At 57.5% G+C, this 15,733-nt stretch overlaps 1 protein-coding gene across 7 annotated transcripts in view; it reads left to right on the top strand.

Moving 5' to 3' along the window:
• The window catches only part of RAP1GAP2 (RAP1 GTPase activating protein 2), an 82,509-nt gene that overhangs the window by 7,424 nt on the left and 59,352 nt on the right, over positions 1 to 15,733 (top strand). For 4 of the 7 annotated variants that reach the window (XM_052803208.1, XM_052803206.1, XM_052803207.1 and 1 more), the window contains one exon: positions 12,984 to 13,019. The exons of 1 other annotated variant lie outside the window; for it this stretch is intronic. In XM_052803208.1, the coding sequence (XP_052659168.1) occupies positions 12,984 to 13,019 (36 nt within the window). Of the gene's footprint in view, positions 1 to 8,871; positions 8,978 to 12,983; positions 13,020 to 15,733 lie in introns of those variants that run through there. 2 more of the 7 variants (XM_052803210.1, XM_052803211.1) reach the window with 2 other exon arrangements.

The following is a 15,733-nucleotide window of genomic DNA, read 5'->3' as shown; positions in this document are numbered from 1 at the left end:
TGAAGTCAGATGCTCTGGTTGTCCTTAGTGGCTGCTGTGGAAACAGGAACAGGACTTCAACAGCAACAGTAGGAAGAGACATGTTTTCCAGGAGCTAAAAACAGCTCATTCTCCCCAGACCTCTTTCCAACTTCGTGGGGGTAGATGAATCCCTGCTTAGAGTTAACATCTGCCTTCAAGTTGGATGCCAAACCAGAAAGAGCTGTTTCTTGATTTTGATTTGAATCTAGCCCAGCTCTTTCAAAAACCACCCAAACCGGTGGAAAAATACAGGTGACATTGGCAAGATGTAGCAGGGTTTTGAGAAGCTTGAGTCGAAATCCTGCATGTCTTGTTTGCAATGTTTAGATGGAACCATGTACAAGTTTGGCCTTGAATCTGAGCCCTGACTGCTGCCTAAATCTAATCCTGTGCCAGCACATCTTGGCTTCAGGCAGTTGCTGCTTAACCATATGCTGTTGGAGGGCTGGGGAGCAGGGCAGCGTGTGGGCTGTGAGGAGAAGCCCCTGTGAGGGGAGGGTGCGAGGGCACGTGCTGGTTCACCGAGCCCAGCTCCCTGCTGCTGCAGGCATCATCTCGTGTAATGTCTTCATAAACATGCTGACCATCAGTTAGGGTTGTCTGGTTTGTTTTTTTTTTTTTTCCCCTTCTGTTATTAGGAAACTCTTCCAGAGACTGTTTGTATTAAAGATTAGAAACCTCCTAATTTCCAGCCAAAGCATGTTCAGGTCTATCTCATACCCATGCTTTCTTCCCACCCCCATGTTTTGCCAGCCCTGGTTTTTAGTTTAAACAGTTGTTTTTTCTGTCTCGCCACAATTTCTTCATAGGCTGCAGTTGCATCCCTTCCCCATGTTTGCGGTGTGATCTGGGCCAAATGCTCTCTTTCCTGGCTGTGTGCCAGCGCCAGCCTGCCAGCAGGAACAGGGTTTTGTCGGTTTTTGCCCTAACGCATCTTCCCTCCACCGGCCCGTGCAGTGCCTGGGCGAACAGGCGACGAGCTCCTGCTCCCCTGAGCAGCGGTAGCCTGGGACCAGGGGACCGCAGTGTGGGATGCACAGTGGATGTGCAGGTAGCCATGGTGACGGTGCCCAGGGACCTGGTGCTGGGCATGGCCAGCTGCCTTGCCTGCCTGCTGGCCTGCCTGCCCATCTGCCTGCAGCAGGGTTGCCCCCGGGTGCGGGAGGGGGCACGCTGGGGGCAGCGGTGCCTGCCCTGCGTGGGGCTGGGCTGTCTCTGGAGCATCCTGAGCAAGGCAAGGCACGCCACGTGTGTGTCACAGCAGGCACAGAGAAACCTGTGTGCCTGGTCCTCGGGGGAGGCACGGTGTGTGTGGACACAGGCGTCTGCTGCTCCTCTGAAGTATCCTCTCTCAGGCTCAACTTGCACGGGAAGGGATGTGGTTGGAAGAGGTAGGGAAGAGACACACAGAAAATCTTCCTAAAGAGAGAGCCTCTCTGGGGAATTTCATCCCCTCGCTAACAAGACAGAGCTCTAAAATGGGTGGACCCGAGAAAACAAGCAACTCTGTACGTTAAATTCATAGTGGGCTGAAAGAACTTGATGAGCCTGGAAGTCTGTGCGATGACTTTCTGTGCATAGCGCTGTGATCAGACAAGATCTGTGTCGCTCTGCAGTAAAGAGCCGGGTCGTGTGATGCTGGGAGAAACTAGTTGCTAACGTGTGTCAGGCTGGGTACCCGGAGAGCATATGCGTGTCCAAAATGTGAATGCTGGGGACGTTCTCGGTGCCGCAGGGTGCTCAGCAAACCCAGTTACCCCCAGGAGGCCTGAAGGCAGCAGCTGGGGACCCGGAGGATCGTGTCCAGCTCTCCCAACGCCGTGCACAGCGTGAGCTTCAGAGGGATGGGGAGTCGCCTGCTCTGCGTGGCAGGAGAGCGGGGTTTGCTCCTGAACATACAGCCTGGACTGGGCTTTTCTCGCCTCCCCTCTGCACTGCCTGGAAGCAACGAGATCAATACTGCAAAGAAAAGACATGTTAGCATTGATGGACTTCAGACCCAGAAATGGTTAAATGCATTGATTCCTGCTGATGTTACCGTCCTGAACCAACCCAGGCTTTGCAGAGTTTGGCCTTGTTTTCCTCCACAGTGGTCCCGCAGAAGCGTTTGCATTCCTGCTGCCCTGCCAGGCTGAGCACGGCCCTTGCTGGCTCATCCCAGAGCCCTGCTCCCACCCATCGCCAACGTTCGCTGGGATGTGTGTGATGGGGGGCTCGAGGATGGCCCTTTCTGTGGTCCCCAACTTGGCTGATCAGAGTTTGCCTGTTCCTGCTGGTCGCTGAGCTGCCTCGTTTAAGGAATGGATCCGGCCTCCCTGGTGCCTGGCTGCAGGCACTGCGTGATTTAGAGATCACTTCATGGTGAGCAGCGGTGCTACCCCGTTCCTGCTGCCCAAAGGTGTTTGGGTATCATGGGGGTGGGTTCCCCAGCTCCGAAGCGTGTGGGACGGGAGCCCCCCCTGTGCTGGGCTCAGTCCGTTGCTGCAGCCAGTGGGTTCCTCCACCTCTCTTGGTGACCTTGGAGCGGATCTGGCACAGCCTGGGGCTGTCTGTGCCTGCCCTGGGGGCTCTGTAAGGTGAAAGGCTGCGGTGCCGGCCGTGCCATTGCCAGAGCCTTCGGCTCATGCCAGCTCCTCCCTTTCACAGCGTGCAAAGAGCCAGCCAGAGAGTGCGGGAGAGCTGCTTGAGGGGGCAGAGAGGAGCTGGGGGTGCTCTGGGCTGGATGCGGCCCCATGTGGCTGAGTCATCCGACCTTTCCTTCTCTCTGACATCCCCCATGCAGCTCAGGGCAGCAGTGCCAAGAGCTCATTAGAAACCTGAAAGCTGCAGCTGAGCCAGGGGCTCTGGCCCTGGGGGCTGCGGGGGGCACGGGCGCCTGGCCAGCACTTGGGGTAGGGGGGGCTCAGCCAGTGCCTGTTGCTGTTGGTTTCCTGGGGTCCCCTCGTCTGTGCTGTGGTCCCCAGGGTGTAGCCGGGTGCCCCCCAGGCCACTGGGAATGCTCGTGGTGCAGCGCCTGGCTGTGGGGTCTGGGCTGGGTGCACGTACCCCTGTCACCGCTGCCTGAGAAGTGAGATGTCACGGGTTGAGCGGTGGCTGCCTCCAAGATCTGGTTTTTAGCTGTTTTCATAGAACTGAGCAGGAGGGATCAGATTGCTTTGGGCGTAGGGATGAGTCCATGAGCTGTTAGCGGTGGCAAATGGCCTCAAGAACGTGGAAGAGGAGCTGGAGCACGGTCTGCAGCGTGGGCTGAGCATAACCTTGGTCTCTGGAAGGAAGAGACTCTCGGGCCTTATCCGGCACTGAATCTGCCCCGACACGTACATGCTGTGGGTGGAAAATGAGCTCCCTGGAGCCCTGACCCCAGCATTTGCCCTCACCGTTGCCGTGTTTCTGATGTCCCTGGGTGGGCTCTGGACCCTGGCAGGGGCAGGAGCTGGCCCGCCTCTCCCAGCTCCCTTCTGTCCCTTGCCCCCACCTCACTCTCCACCAGCTCACAGCTGATGCTGAGCAGAGCATGCGGGATGGGGTGAAAACAGCAGCGGGGCTTTCTGTGTGCTGGGCTTCATGGTGTCTAAACCCAGCCTCTCCTCAGCATCCCCAGAGTGGGGACCACAGCCATGGGTGCTGGGGCTCCCATGGAAACCCTGGTGCTTGCAGGAGCCAGAGCTGTTAGCTGCAGGGTCACTGCTGCTGCTGGCTCCTTCCAGGGGACGAGGTGGATGTGTACTTGCACTGGGGGCTCGCTGGGCCGCAGAGCATCGCCTCTCCTGTGCTGCTGGTGCATGGACCAGCGAGCCTTGTCATCAGCCTCATAAAACTTCGGTGCCCAGGACGGAGGCACAGTCTGCCTGTCTCCCCAGGCATGTTCAGCACACTTTTTCTTCCTGTTTTCTGTTCCTCAGGCTAGGAGCATCTGGAGCAGGACTGCCTTTCTTAAGGAGGCTGCGAATAATTTACATGCTGAACTTTCTTTTTCTGGCCAGCTGAGCATTTTGCTGGGCATTAGCTCTTCATTTCTGCGTGGGTGTGTTTGCAATTTTTGCTCTATTCTGCAGGCTGATCCTCCCAGTTAAACCTCAGATGTATCGAGCCCTCCCTAATGAGTTTAAGAAGCAGGCTGTAGATAAGCAGGCTGTGCAGCTCAGCAACCCAGGCTGCGGTCCGTCCCTAAAGAACAAAGCGGCAGTTTGGGCTGTTGGAAGGAGGCAGTCATGGAGTCCCCTGCAATGAGCAGCCCTGAGACTGACGGAGGTATGGTCTCTGGAAGCTCTCCTCAGCTTTACTGTCCTTTGGCTGAAGCTCACCTCTTGGGTGACAAACAGCGTTCCCCCTCCTCGGTGCAGTGGTTGGGGCTGAGGGAGCACGGCGGGAGCCGCTTAGTGCTGTGGACCTGTTGGCTGTTGAGCACTAAATAGCCACCGTTGACAGCAAGCTGGGTTTTGTGGGAAGCTGCTGTTTAAGGCAGTGAGTTCCTCACTTCATTTCACTTCGGCAGCACCATAAAGGGGAGAAAATACTGGTAAAAATATTCCATGCACTGAGTCAGAATTAATTCGGACACTGTTTTCCTTTGCTTTGTACGTCGAGGCTGATGATATGCACAGTGTGTTCTTCCTGCCAGGACAAAATCTAATATTTCTGGGTGCCCACAACCTTCCTTAGAATCATAATAGAAAGATGAATACCCTCAGCGCGCTGCATGCAATATTAAAGCACTAATGATGCAATCAGTCTCTCTCAGCCCCAGTAACAAAGGAAAGAATTACGCTGCCCTTCCTGGGCATAATTCTGCTCGGTGGTGTGGGCTCTGCCTGCTGAGGAGATGGCCGCGTACCCGTGCTGGCCCCCTCCTCTGCCCGTGCCTGCTGCTCGTCCCTCGGCAGGGGCAGCACCATCCGTGCCGAGGGCTCGCGCGGGCAGAGGGTCAGCCCCACGCTGCCGCCCGCGCCGAAGCCCCTCACGAGTGATTCACCTTTCTATGTCTACCCAAATCGCCGGGCTGCCGGAGGAGCCCAGCACAGCCCCTGGGGACGGGGGCAGCAGGTACCGCCTGCGCCGGCTCCATCACGAAGGGTCCTGTGCTGCAGGGTGCTGGGGGCTGAATGGTGCGGCTGTGGTCGCGTGCCTGGGGGCCGGTGGCCTGGCTAACCAACCCATGCTGCAGCTGGCGTGTCTGCAGGAGACCGGGCTGGCAGCTTCGGCTGCCTGGGAGAAAGGTGCCTTCGGACCCTCCTTTCTTCTGCGCCGTTGGTTCACGCATTCGCTGGTGCTGGGTTGCACGGACCTTTGAACACCCCGGGTTTGGTGGTCTCGCTGGCAGCCGGAGATGCGATGTCAGGGGCGGTTCGGGCCCCACGGTCCCCCGTTAGGTGATCAGAGCGCCGAGTCGGGGCCGTGCAGAATTAGCCTGTGCTTCCTTTCATAAACAGAATCGCAGCCCAGCAGTTTGTGCTCATTAAGCTCTACTGTCAGGCGGTTGTCAGCACGCTGCTGTCGGCGCAGCCTCGCACTCCCTCCCCTTTCTCGCTCTTTTGTTGTGCCTGGTTGAGGGGTGCGATGGAGCCAGCCAAAACGGGGGCACTTCTTCCCCATGCTGGTCCCGCCACGAGCTGCTCCGGGTGCTCCAGGCCTGGGGTTGTGTTCCAGGGAGCTGCAAGTGCCTGGTGCTGCAGGGGAGTTTGGTTTATTAATCAGCTGTTAACAATGGGGCTCGCTGCCCCAGCTGTGTGGCACCCCCTCCCCAGTGTTACTGGTGGGGCTGGGGCTGCTCACCGGAGTCGGGAATGCAGCCAGGGTAGGTCAGGGCAATGGGCTCCTGGTTCTGGCAGTGACCTCTGGGAAATGCTAATTTTGTCTGGTGCAGATGGTACCAAGGAGGCATCCTCCCCCAGGCCTTTGTTTCTTAATTTTGGCTGATCAGTTACGATTTGGCTGTGCCTGCTCTGAAAGGAGGAGGGTTTTTTTTTTTCCTTTTGTTTTTGAGCCCAACTGTGTGAAATACCTTGGGGGGAAGAGGAGAAGCGAGAAAATGTCATTGCAGTCAAACTATTTCTGGATGCGCTCCCATGCGGGTGAGGTGACGCTGGGCAGGCGCTGATGTGGTACCCTGGAGTCGAGGGAGGTTGGTGGCCTCCGGGAGTTGGAGCTGGGTCCTTGGTACGTTTCTAACCTTTGCACGGTTGAAGTGCTGTTTGTCACCTGTGTCTGGGGGGGCTGCGGGACGCGTGGGGATGGGGAGCAGGGAGAGCTCCGCTTCCATCCCCACCAGCCACGGGCCTCCCTGGGTGCTGGTCCCGCTGGTGCGGGGCGAGGTGGGCTTCGCTCGGGGGCTGCCTCGCACCTCTCCTGGGCAGTGGGAAATGGAGACAACATCCCTGTGGCTGTATCAAGGTCCTGCCCTCCCGGGCTCCGAAATCCCGGGGGAGGTGTGTGAATCACTCTTTGTGCTTTAGCAGAACTGTCATGCCAACGAGGCATAAGGAAGACCTGCCAGAGTAATTTTGACCTACTGACTCCTGTTAAAGGGGAGCCTGGCCCTGCCTTGCTGCGTGTCTCCCCGTCGCCCTCTCTGCTTCCATGTTGCCTCTGATGACAGCGAGTTCACGTGAGGACTGAAGTGGCAGAACAAGATGCAGTAATTGGTGCTTACAGTGCTGCAAGAGTAAATGTTTAAACGAAGAGCTGGCTGTTTTCCTGGGACTCTCCAAGTTGTTTCTGGTGCAATGCCAGCTATAGATTGATGCTTGCCATGGCTGCTGTCACTACCTGCCACCGCACCTCTGTGTGCAGGGCTGCGCTGGAGCTGCAGCAGCTGGGTGGCGTTCTGATGCACTGCAGAGCTCGGCCGTGCGGGGAAGCTTTTATTTTCAGGCATGTAAATCTTGAGCAGCTCAGTAGAGCTGGGCAGAAATCAACTGGTATGAGTGTAAGAAAGACGTGACCTGGGGGAAGATGAAGTGAGAGGATAACGTCACATTGCTGTTGATGCAGAGCTTTAACACGGAGGATGCACGCCAGAAACAAATGTGCTCCAAGCAAATGTCTGCTCCAAATATTTCATGGTACCTGAGTTATAGCTTTCAAGCCTGCAGCAGGTTTAGGATTTTTTTTTTTTTAAATAATGTCCTTAAGAGCTCTAAAATGCAAAGGATTTCCATCATTTCATCCCTTTGAGGAGAGATGGCCGTGGGCAGAAAAGTAGGAGTTGGTTGAAATAGCTGGATTTCAATCCAAGCTTTTTCCCTGGAGTTGAGTGATTTCTCTCTCCAACTCCCTATCCCCCCCCCCCCCCTTCTTTCACACATCAGACGGAATCCAAATGTCTCTCAATTTAAAGCTTTTGGGTGCTTGGATGAGAGTCTGACTCCTGCAAGTGCCAAGCGCTGGGCTAAGAGCTGCCTCAAGTCCCCCGAGAGCCGCGTGAGCCAGGCACTGCCCGGCGGTGCCGAGTCAAGGGGATGTTGTCTCTGCGCGCCAGCCGTTATTGTGAATCACCAGGGTAGGAGGTGAGTGTTCAAGCAGCCGAACCGGTAGGACCTTGGCAGTCGGAGGCTTTCTGCTGGTCTTTAAACTGCCGGGACTTTGGGAAGCGAGCTTTGGGTTCCGGTATCTCGCGCGCGGTGGACGATGCGCGGCCACGCAGCTCATCCTCTCCTGGCTGTGGTGCGAGGCTCCGCTCTGGTGTCACCCGCACCGAGTCCCACTGCGGCCCTGGGGCAGCGCAGCCCCCCCCTCCCATGCCGCAATTGCCGAGGGGTGCTCGGGATTCCCACCCTTCCTCCTGACTGACCCACGGAGAGTGAGCCCCTGTTGCAGCCTGGACATGAGTGGGTGCAGATGGGTGCTGGCAGCTGGTTTGGGGAAGCAGAGGGTGTGAGGCTGGGGTGCCCAGACCCCCCCGGGCACTGTGTCCAGCCCCCAGCACCAGGTTCACTTCCCCACGGGCTCTGCTGCGCCCTGCAATGCCTGAAGGCTGATGCAGGGGACGATTGCCTGTTTTCTTGGGACTTTATGATTGATGGGAGCTCATACCCAGCTAGAGGTCAGCATTTCTATTTAAATGGGGTTTCTGAAGCCTGCTGTTAAAGGACTAGGGGGGTTCGGTGCTGGTCAGGCTGCAGACACACGCTTCAGCGTTACGGAGCCGCCGAGGAGAGAAAACCCGAGCGCCGCAGCTGCGTGGGGGCCAGGTGGGAGATGCCTCGCCAGGCTCCGGGGCAGCCGGGGATCTGTTTGCTGTGAGAGATGAGGTGATGAGGTTTTTGCTTACTGAGGTTTAATGCTTTTAGCGAGATGGCCCGTGAAATACGCTGGAGCATCAGTTGGAGGATCCCCTACCAGGGAGCCAGCCTGGTGCAGTGAACGCAGCCCTGCTGTTCCAGGGACAGACGGGGGAAGAACCACCCTGTGAGGCAGACCTTGGTGTTGCCACCAGTGACCCTTTGCACCGGGCCCCGGTGGCAAGTGGGGTGGGGGCAGCCCCGTGGCACAATGCTTATGGGCGACGCCGTGCCTGTGGCTCGGCCACGACACCCACGCTGCCTGCGCAGCGCTGCCCGCGGCCCCTGCCATTAGGAGAAATACGATATTTGCAGCGTAAGGTTGTGAAGAGCCTGAGGCCACACACACACAAAAAAAAAAAAAACAACCCCAAAAACAAAAAAAACCAACCCCACACCAAAAACCAAAAAGGAAATGACTTTTCTTCTGGTGCTTGCATGTGTGCACGCGCTTCTGCGCTGACCAGGAGGCGCTGGGGTCCCCCCGCCCCGGCGCAGCGCCGTGCACGCCGTCAGGAAGCGCCCGCCGTGGTCGTCCTCCACGCGGCTGGCACACGGGTGCTGCTGGCCCCATCACCGCGTCCCCCCCACCCCGCCATGGCTGGAGCGCCCTGGCAGCACCGAGCCAGCACCATGTTCCAGAGAAAACGCAGCGTCTCCTTCGGCGGCTACGGCTGGTGGGTGCCTTTCCTTTCTCTCCCCCCCTTTGCTACTGGGAGCGTGGGGCTGCGCGAGGAGCTTTTTTTCCTGCTGTGGCTTCAAAGGAGGAAGCACCGTGGCACTGCGGCACGGTGCCGTTGCGGCAGAGCCCTTCCCGCTGCCCCGTGCCAGCAGGAGCGCGTGGGAGTCGGGATGGACCTTCTTTCCCCCCGCCGTGCCCTTTGGGAGCCCCGCGGGTGCCAAGCAGTGAGGGGACCTCCCTGGGGGCTTGGGGTGGGCTCCTGTGGGCATGTCACCTGCAAGAGGGTCCTGTGGTTCTTCTTCCCCCCCCCCCCCCCCCCCCAACTCCTTTTTCTTGCTGCCGAGGACCTGCTGCCCACTCCTCCTCTGCCCGGGCAGCGAAGCTCACAGCCGCCTTCAGCACCTCACGGTGAGGTCCCACCTGGTCCGCGGCATGTTCCCGGTGCCATCGGCATCTCCCGGAGTTGTCCCCGCTCTGTCTGTCCTTGGTAGAGCACTGCGGCTGCCGCCTGCACCCGGGGTTCAGAGGGACTGTTTGCTTCTTGTGTCCCTGCCCTCCGAGATATGTTGATCTATAGGGAAATAGTTTAAGAAAATGGCACTGTTCTCCCTCTGCCCTTCCTCCAGTTTCCCTCTCTCAGGTATTTTATGCCCATTCCAAGACTGCTGCGTGATTCTGATCGGGCCGTGGGAACTGATGGCCAAATTGGCAGTTTTGTAATGATTTTGGCTGTGTGGTGCTGGCGCAGAGGGTTGCTCTGCCTTCCTCTCCTCGTGCCGTGGCGGCTGGGGCTGGGCAGCTGGGAGCCCCCAGGGGCTTTGGGACGAGCGCTTGTGCCGGTGGGCTTGGAGCTGCTTGAAACCTGCTGGGGGAAATGCTGAGTACCCGAGAGGGTTGTGGGAGGGTGGCAAACTTGTCGAGGGTTTCGGCAAAGTCTCCTGGGAATAGAAGCATGCACCTTACTGAAGCCAAGTGTTTTGTCTCAGCTGGATTTTTTTTTTTTTTTTTATTTTACATAGAAATGGGAAGGAAGCACTCCGATGAACTTCTGTAAAAATAAGTTTTGTGAAATGTGGGCTCATTCTGTGGCAGAGAGAAATCGCAGCTATTGGGCAGCTTTGCTCCGCAGCTGCTCTTGGGAGCAGTGGCTCTGGGGCCCCGCTCGTGCCGGGCGCATCCCGGGAGCTGCTGCTGTTGACAGCTTCTCGCTGTGATGGAGCGGAGCTGTTACCCCCCACCCCTTGCAGGGGCATTTGGGGCCGTCTGGGCTTTGCTCAGTTGTTTTCCTTCTGCGCTTTGGCAGTTGCAGGGAAAAGATAACCACGAGCTGGAGAGTCATGCAGGAAAATGCGGTCTGCTGGCTGTTAGGGGGCTGTGCCGCCGTCACGGTCTGGGCTGGCGGGAAGCAGGGTGCGCGCTTTCCTTTAAATATCAGCATCGGGGTCTGCACAGTGAGAAAGATGGACTAGGGGGTACGGGGGGAGCTCCCAAGTGGGGTTGGTGCATGACTCCCTGGGGAAGACCCCTCACCTTGCAGTCGTGTGTTGCCTGGAGAGCACCATGCGCGGCCGGGAAAACGCTTCCCCGGGTGTTTACGGGAAAGGAAGGGACCCGCGGCAGCCCCGTACCTGCATCCGCATCTTCTCACGGCTGCGACCGACACACCCTTCCTGTGGGGACCGCGCGTGGGGCGGCCGGGCACACCCAGCCACCGCTGTCGGTAGCTGCAGTCGCTATTTCCAGTCCTCCGCTGGAGTGTAAATCGTTTGGGGTTGGGTTTGTTTTTTTTTTTTATGTCTACTGGCTGCATCTGCTGACAGCGAGGTCCCGGGAGGAGCGTGCTTGTCCTGGGGCGGCAGACATGGTTCTGCTGCCCTTGGACGTAGGGATGTCCATCGCGGGCGATGCAAAGCCGTGGCGTTTGCAGCCCGGGAGCTGCCGCCCCAGCCCTGCCTGCACCCCCTTCCCGGCTCTCTGGGGCCCCGGTGAGCGATGCAGGTGCCAGCCTCGTCCCCTCTCCTCCCAGGCTGTGGGCACCCAGCTGGCGTCGGCCGCTCCTTTCCCCCGGGCGCCGCTTTTGGCGGCAGCGGGGAGGAGACACCCCCTTTGCTGGTGCTGCCAGGTCTCGGGGAGCCCCAGGGCCGTGCTGGGGTGCACAGGGAGGAGTCTGGACCGGGGCGTGCGGTGTTTCACTTCACCCCACCTCGGGAGAGGGCGCAGGGCAGGGCCTGACGAAGCGGCTCTTGTAACTTAGTCATATTGCAACTGTGGTTTCTCCAGCGCAGGGTTTTCTTTTGCATGTGCTGCTTTTTTTTTGTCGCCTTTTTTTTTTTTTTTTTTTCCTCTCCAAGAGGCCAAATAACAGCAACTGATTTTTCTTCCTGCCGTTCCGGATAAAGCTGCCCGGTGCAGCTCCCCGCTCCAGCGCGGGTCCTGCAGAAGCTGCCCCAGCCACCCACTGTCCCCGTGGCTCATTTGCATCTGCCACCAAGTTTGGCAACAGCTATTTACACCCGCACGCTTTAATGTTCAACTCGATTTAATGATCAACAAGGTCTGTGGACAGGCTCGTTAAGTATTAAGTGACAATAGCGGGTGCCCTGGGTCTATTTTTAGGAGCAGTAGCGTGCCGGCTCTCCAGGAGCAGATGTTTGGGGAAATGCCTGGAGCGAAGCTCCCGCGGCCGTGGGGTTTTGTGAGTGCAATGTCGGTCTGAGCAAGAGAGGGACCCCGGGAAGGGTCGTGGTGCGTGCAGGCAGGGTGGGCTGGGGTTGAGCAGGGGTGTGCAGGGTGGCTTCACCCTCGCCCGTGGGGAGCGGGGACACCCCACGCGGGGTTCCTGACGTGTCTGCCCCGGTGCCGGCTCAGCCTGTGGCATGGCGTGCCGGGGATCCGGTCCCGCTGCGTCACCCACGGGTGCAGCCTCCTTGTGATAGAGAAGTTCAGCCTGGGAGCGGAGGGTGGTAAAGCTGCGAGTAGAGGGGAAACTGCATTTCTGCAGCCTTGCTGTGTCCTCTGTGATCGTGGTGCAAAACAAGTGGGGTTTGGGGTTTTTTTTGGTGTGTGGGTTTTTGGTTGGGTTTTTTTTTGTTTTGTGGTTTTTTTTTTTTTTTGAGATGTGGAATTAATTTCATGTGGCAGATAACAGAGCATTTGCAATGACTGCCAAAAGACATCATTTTGCATTTTGCGACATTACTATGATTTGCATTAATTAATATTAATGTGACTTTAAGCACAATGATTCTGTGGAGATAGGCACTTATTAACGGTGCCAAATACATAAGTGAAGCAACTGGGCCTCCCGGCCCCGCACGAGCTGCCCGGGGCTGGGAGCGATGGGGCTGCTCTGCATTCCATCTGTCCAGGGCTCTCGGTGTGTGTGCGGGTACTCGCAGCGGCTGCGGGTGGGTAAGGGGGTAAGTAAAGGGTAAGTCAGCGGCTGGTGCCCAGGTGGGGATGGCTCAGTCCTGCAGGGATGAGCCTGAGCTCGTGCAGCGAGGCAGTGACCAGCCAGGTATGAAAATCCTGCACCCTGCTGTATCCTTGTTCCTTCCCCTGGAAGGCTGCAGGGTCGAGTTTGTGGGGTTTGGTGTGATCTTCCCAGTACGTCGGGTCTGTCGTCTTTAAATATGTGTTTTGTGGGAGATGTGAGCCAGTGCTTTGGAGAGAGCTGGGACATGGATAATGTCCTCCTCTGGTGCCCACTTCATCTCTGGCATTTTGGATGAGGAGGCAACAGTTCTCCACTGGTCACCACCAGGAAATAACTGGGGGGATTTTGTTTTACTTGCTGCCAGGCTTCACTTTGGGTTAAATTTTGGTTGATTTTATTTTCTGGTCAAGTCTTTCTGTGGTGATCATCGCGTCAGCCAGACCGATGGCACCTCCGAAGGAGATGCTGGGGCCGGGTTTGCCAGCAGCCCCCGTACCTGAGTCAGGAGGAGGGACAGCCCTCCCTCCTGCGCCCGCAATAACGCGCTCCTCTGCTTTCTCCCCAGGATCGACAAGACAATGCTCGCCAGCCTGAAGATCAAGTGAGTACCCATACTCTCTCTCTTGTGTAAAGCGATTTCCCTGTGAGATACGCGGTGCGGAGAGACGGCTTTGTGCATGGAGGATGCTTTCTTGTTAGCTGGGCTGTCTTCCCGGGTCCAGCTCTGTGCAGGGGTAGACCAGCCGTTATCTATCCATTCCTGGAGATGTGTTTGTGCATGTCACACAGCTTGTTCTCCTGTCAAGTCCAAGGTGGTTCAGGCACTGAGTGATTATAATAAACGCAGTGACACAATCACTGTATGATCAGGGGGTTAAGGCATGCATGGTGCAATTCAGGGGGCACCAGCTCTGCCTTGGGAGGGATGGGGGTGGGAATCAGCAGGATGGGTCGCCACCAAGCTTCTGGTTTGTAAATTCAGTAGAGTCTGGAGGTTTTTTTTATTTTGTTTTTGCATCTTGCAGTCTGGAAAGGGGGTGGGTGTCGGTGGGATAGTGGGTGCCTGTGCTTGTTACCCAGCTCCAGCTCCCCTGCTGCTGGGGGGCTCTGGGAGTTGCTCTGGAAGGGGCGAAGATGCTCTTGGGGCCCAGGAGGGTCTGTGAGCTGGTGGTGTTGCTTGATGGGTCCATCTCGGGTTTGCCATGGACTTGGTGAAAGCTGACAGTGTGGGCTGCATGGCCTCTGGCAAGGCGGCCGCTGGGCCAGATCCTGCTCTATAATGGAGTGAGGTGTGCAGGATCACCACCCCTGCTGGAAAATGTCATCAGCTGGATAGGGAAGAGCAAGCGAGAAAGGACTGGGAATGGTGGTGCCGATGCTCTCTGTCCTCCCGGCACTCGCAGCTGTCTGGGACCTGCCGCCCGTTCCCACCGGGCCTTGTCCTCCCGGCTGTGCGACAGGGGGGACCGATCCTTCCCTCCCGCCGTGGCGCATCCTCCCCTCTCCCCAGTTTCTGGATAAGCTCCCCGAGTTGGGGGTTTTCCATTGCAAGCGCATGCTCGGCTCAGGCACTATCAGTGTAACTGTGTGCTAATATAGAAATATTCTGGCCAAGCCTCCCTTGAGCTCAGGGTAATGTGTATGGGTAACGGCTCATGTGGTTTCCCTCTATAATCATTACTTGTGCAAATTATTCATTAATGGAAAAGTGTACAGAAAGCCTTGGGGGAACCTGCTGCCTGAATGAGCCTGCAAATGCCCATTGTAAATAGCACAACAGAGACGCTGTTGCTACGCTCATTGCTCAGGTTTTTGCTGAACTAATGAGAAGTTTAAATCAATGTTTACCGCTTTTAGGAGTGGAGGGAAATCTCAGTAGACTTGCCTTTTCCCATGGAGCTGAGAAGGATTTAGCTGCTCCTTGTACGCTGCCATACACTGTGCCCTGATTTTTTTTTTTTTTTTCCAGGGCCCGTGCAGCAATTTTGCTGCAGAAGTACCATTTAACCCCCTTTCCCCACCATGCCGGGCAATTAGTGCCGTGCTTGGAGTGCTGTGCCGTGGGGCACGCTGCCACGCTCCTGCTCGGGCAGGGGTGAGGGTCTGGGGCCACGTTTCTCCCTCCCTCCCTCCCTCCTGCCCTGGCTGGAGGAAGGAAGGGGTTTGCTCAGGGCATTCGGTGAGCATCCACTGGAGTTGTTTTACCCCTGCTACTTGCAGCTAATGCTTTCCACAGCCTCATAGCGCTTCTGGTTTGTGGACAGATTGCTTCATTAAATGGTCCTGTAATTGGGGCTCAGCCAGAGCCACATTAGGTATTTGTAAAAGCTTTCAAAAATAAAAAAATAGTTTTGGTTTTCTAACACCCTCTTATTATTGCTGCAGCCTTCTGGCTAAGATACCAGGCGTAGGCAATTTTCTTTCAGTGTATAACTTGTTAACAAAAAGACAAGCTGCTTTCTGCACGCCAAGGAGCACTTCACAAAGCCTCGTGCGTGCTGCAAACATCAATATTGACTTGCAGAAACCTGGCAGGGAAGGAATAGCGAGCGCGTGGTGGTGGACGTGGCCCCCAGAGGGGGTCCCCGTGCGGCCGGGGGGCTGCAGGACCCCCCGCCTGAGCCGGCCCCTCGTGCCCAGGGCGAGGGCTGTTCGCTGGGGCAGCATCGAGCCCCTCCGTCCCGGGGGAGCGGGGGGCTGCGGGTGGGGAGCGGGGGGCTGCGGGTCCCAGCGGGCTCTCGGGGGGCGAGAGCGAAGGCCGGGTCCTGCATGAAGTCGGTATTTGGCGAGACCGAGCCGGGCAGCGGGAGGGCCCGAGCGAGATGCCGGGCTGCTCGCCTGCCTGCTGCTCTTGTTCGGCGGAATAAACTCGCACACGCAGGTGGCACTAGAGCATCAAAGCAGTTTTCCCTCTGTTTCTCCTTTTTCTTTTTTAATTTGGGTTTCATTAGTTCCTATGGCAACCATGAATATGTCTGAGGGACTCGGAACTGGAGAGAGTGAGTAGACGTTGTGGAGTGGGAGTGTCGAGGAGAGGTGATGGATGGAGAGCCCTGGCATCGCGGTCAGGGGCTCGGCTGGCCCCGTTCGGTGACGGGCACCGCGGGGGGGTACCGGGGCTGCGCTCAGGCGGGGAAGGTGCTGCGGAGGACCGAGCATCCCCGGGGCGGCTGCTGCTGAACGGCCACGTTCGCTGCTCAGTCTCTGAAATGCCGAGGAAGCTCTGGTGAGTTTGGGACTGGCTCTGCCTCGGGGAGCTGTGCCCGTGCCCTGCCAGGGCAGAAAAGCCTGAAAGTGTCGGCTCTCCAGCGGGGA

Source organism: Harpia harpyja, chromosome 12, assembly GCF_026419915.1.
Source record: "Harpia harpyja isolate bHarHar1 chromosome 12, bHarHar1 primary haplotype, whole genome shotgun sequence".
Lineage (NCBI taxonomy): Eukaryota > Metazoa > Chordata > Aves > Accipitriformes > Accipitridae > Harpia > Harpia harpyja.
This window is presented reverse-complemented; position numbering and strand designations above follow the sequence as displayed.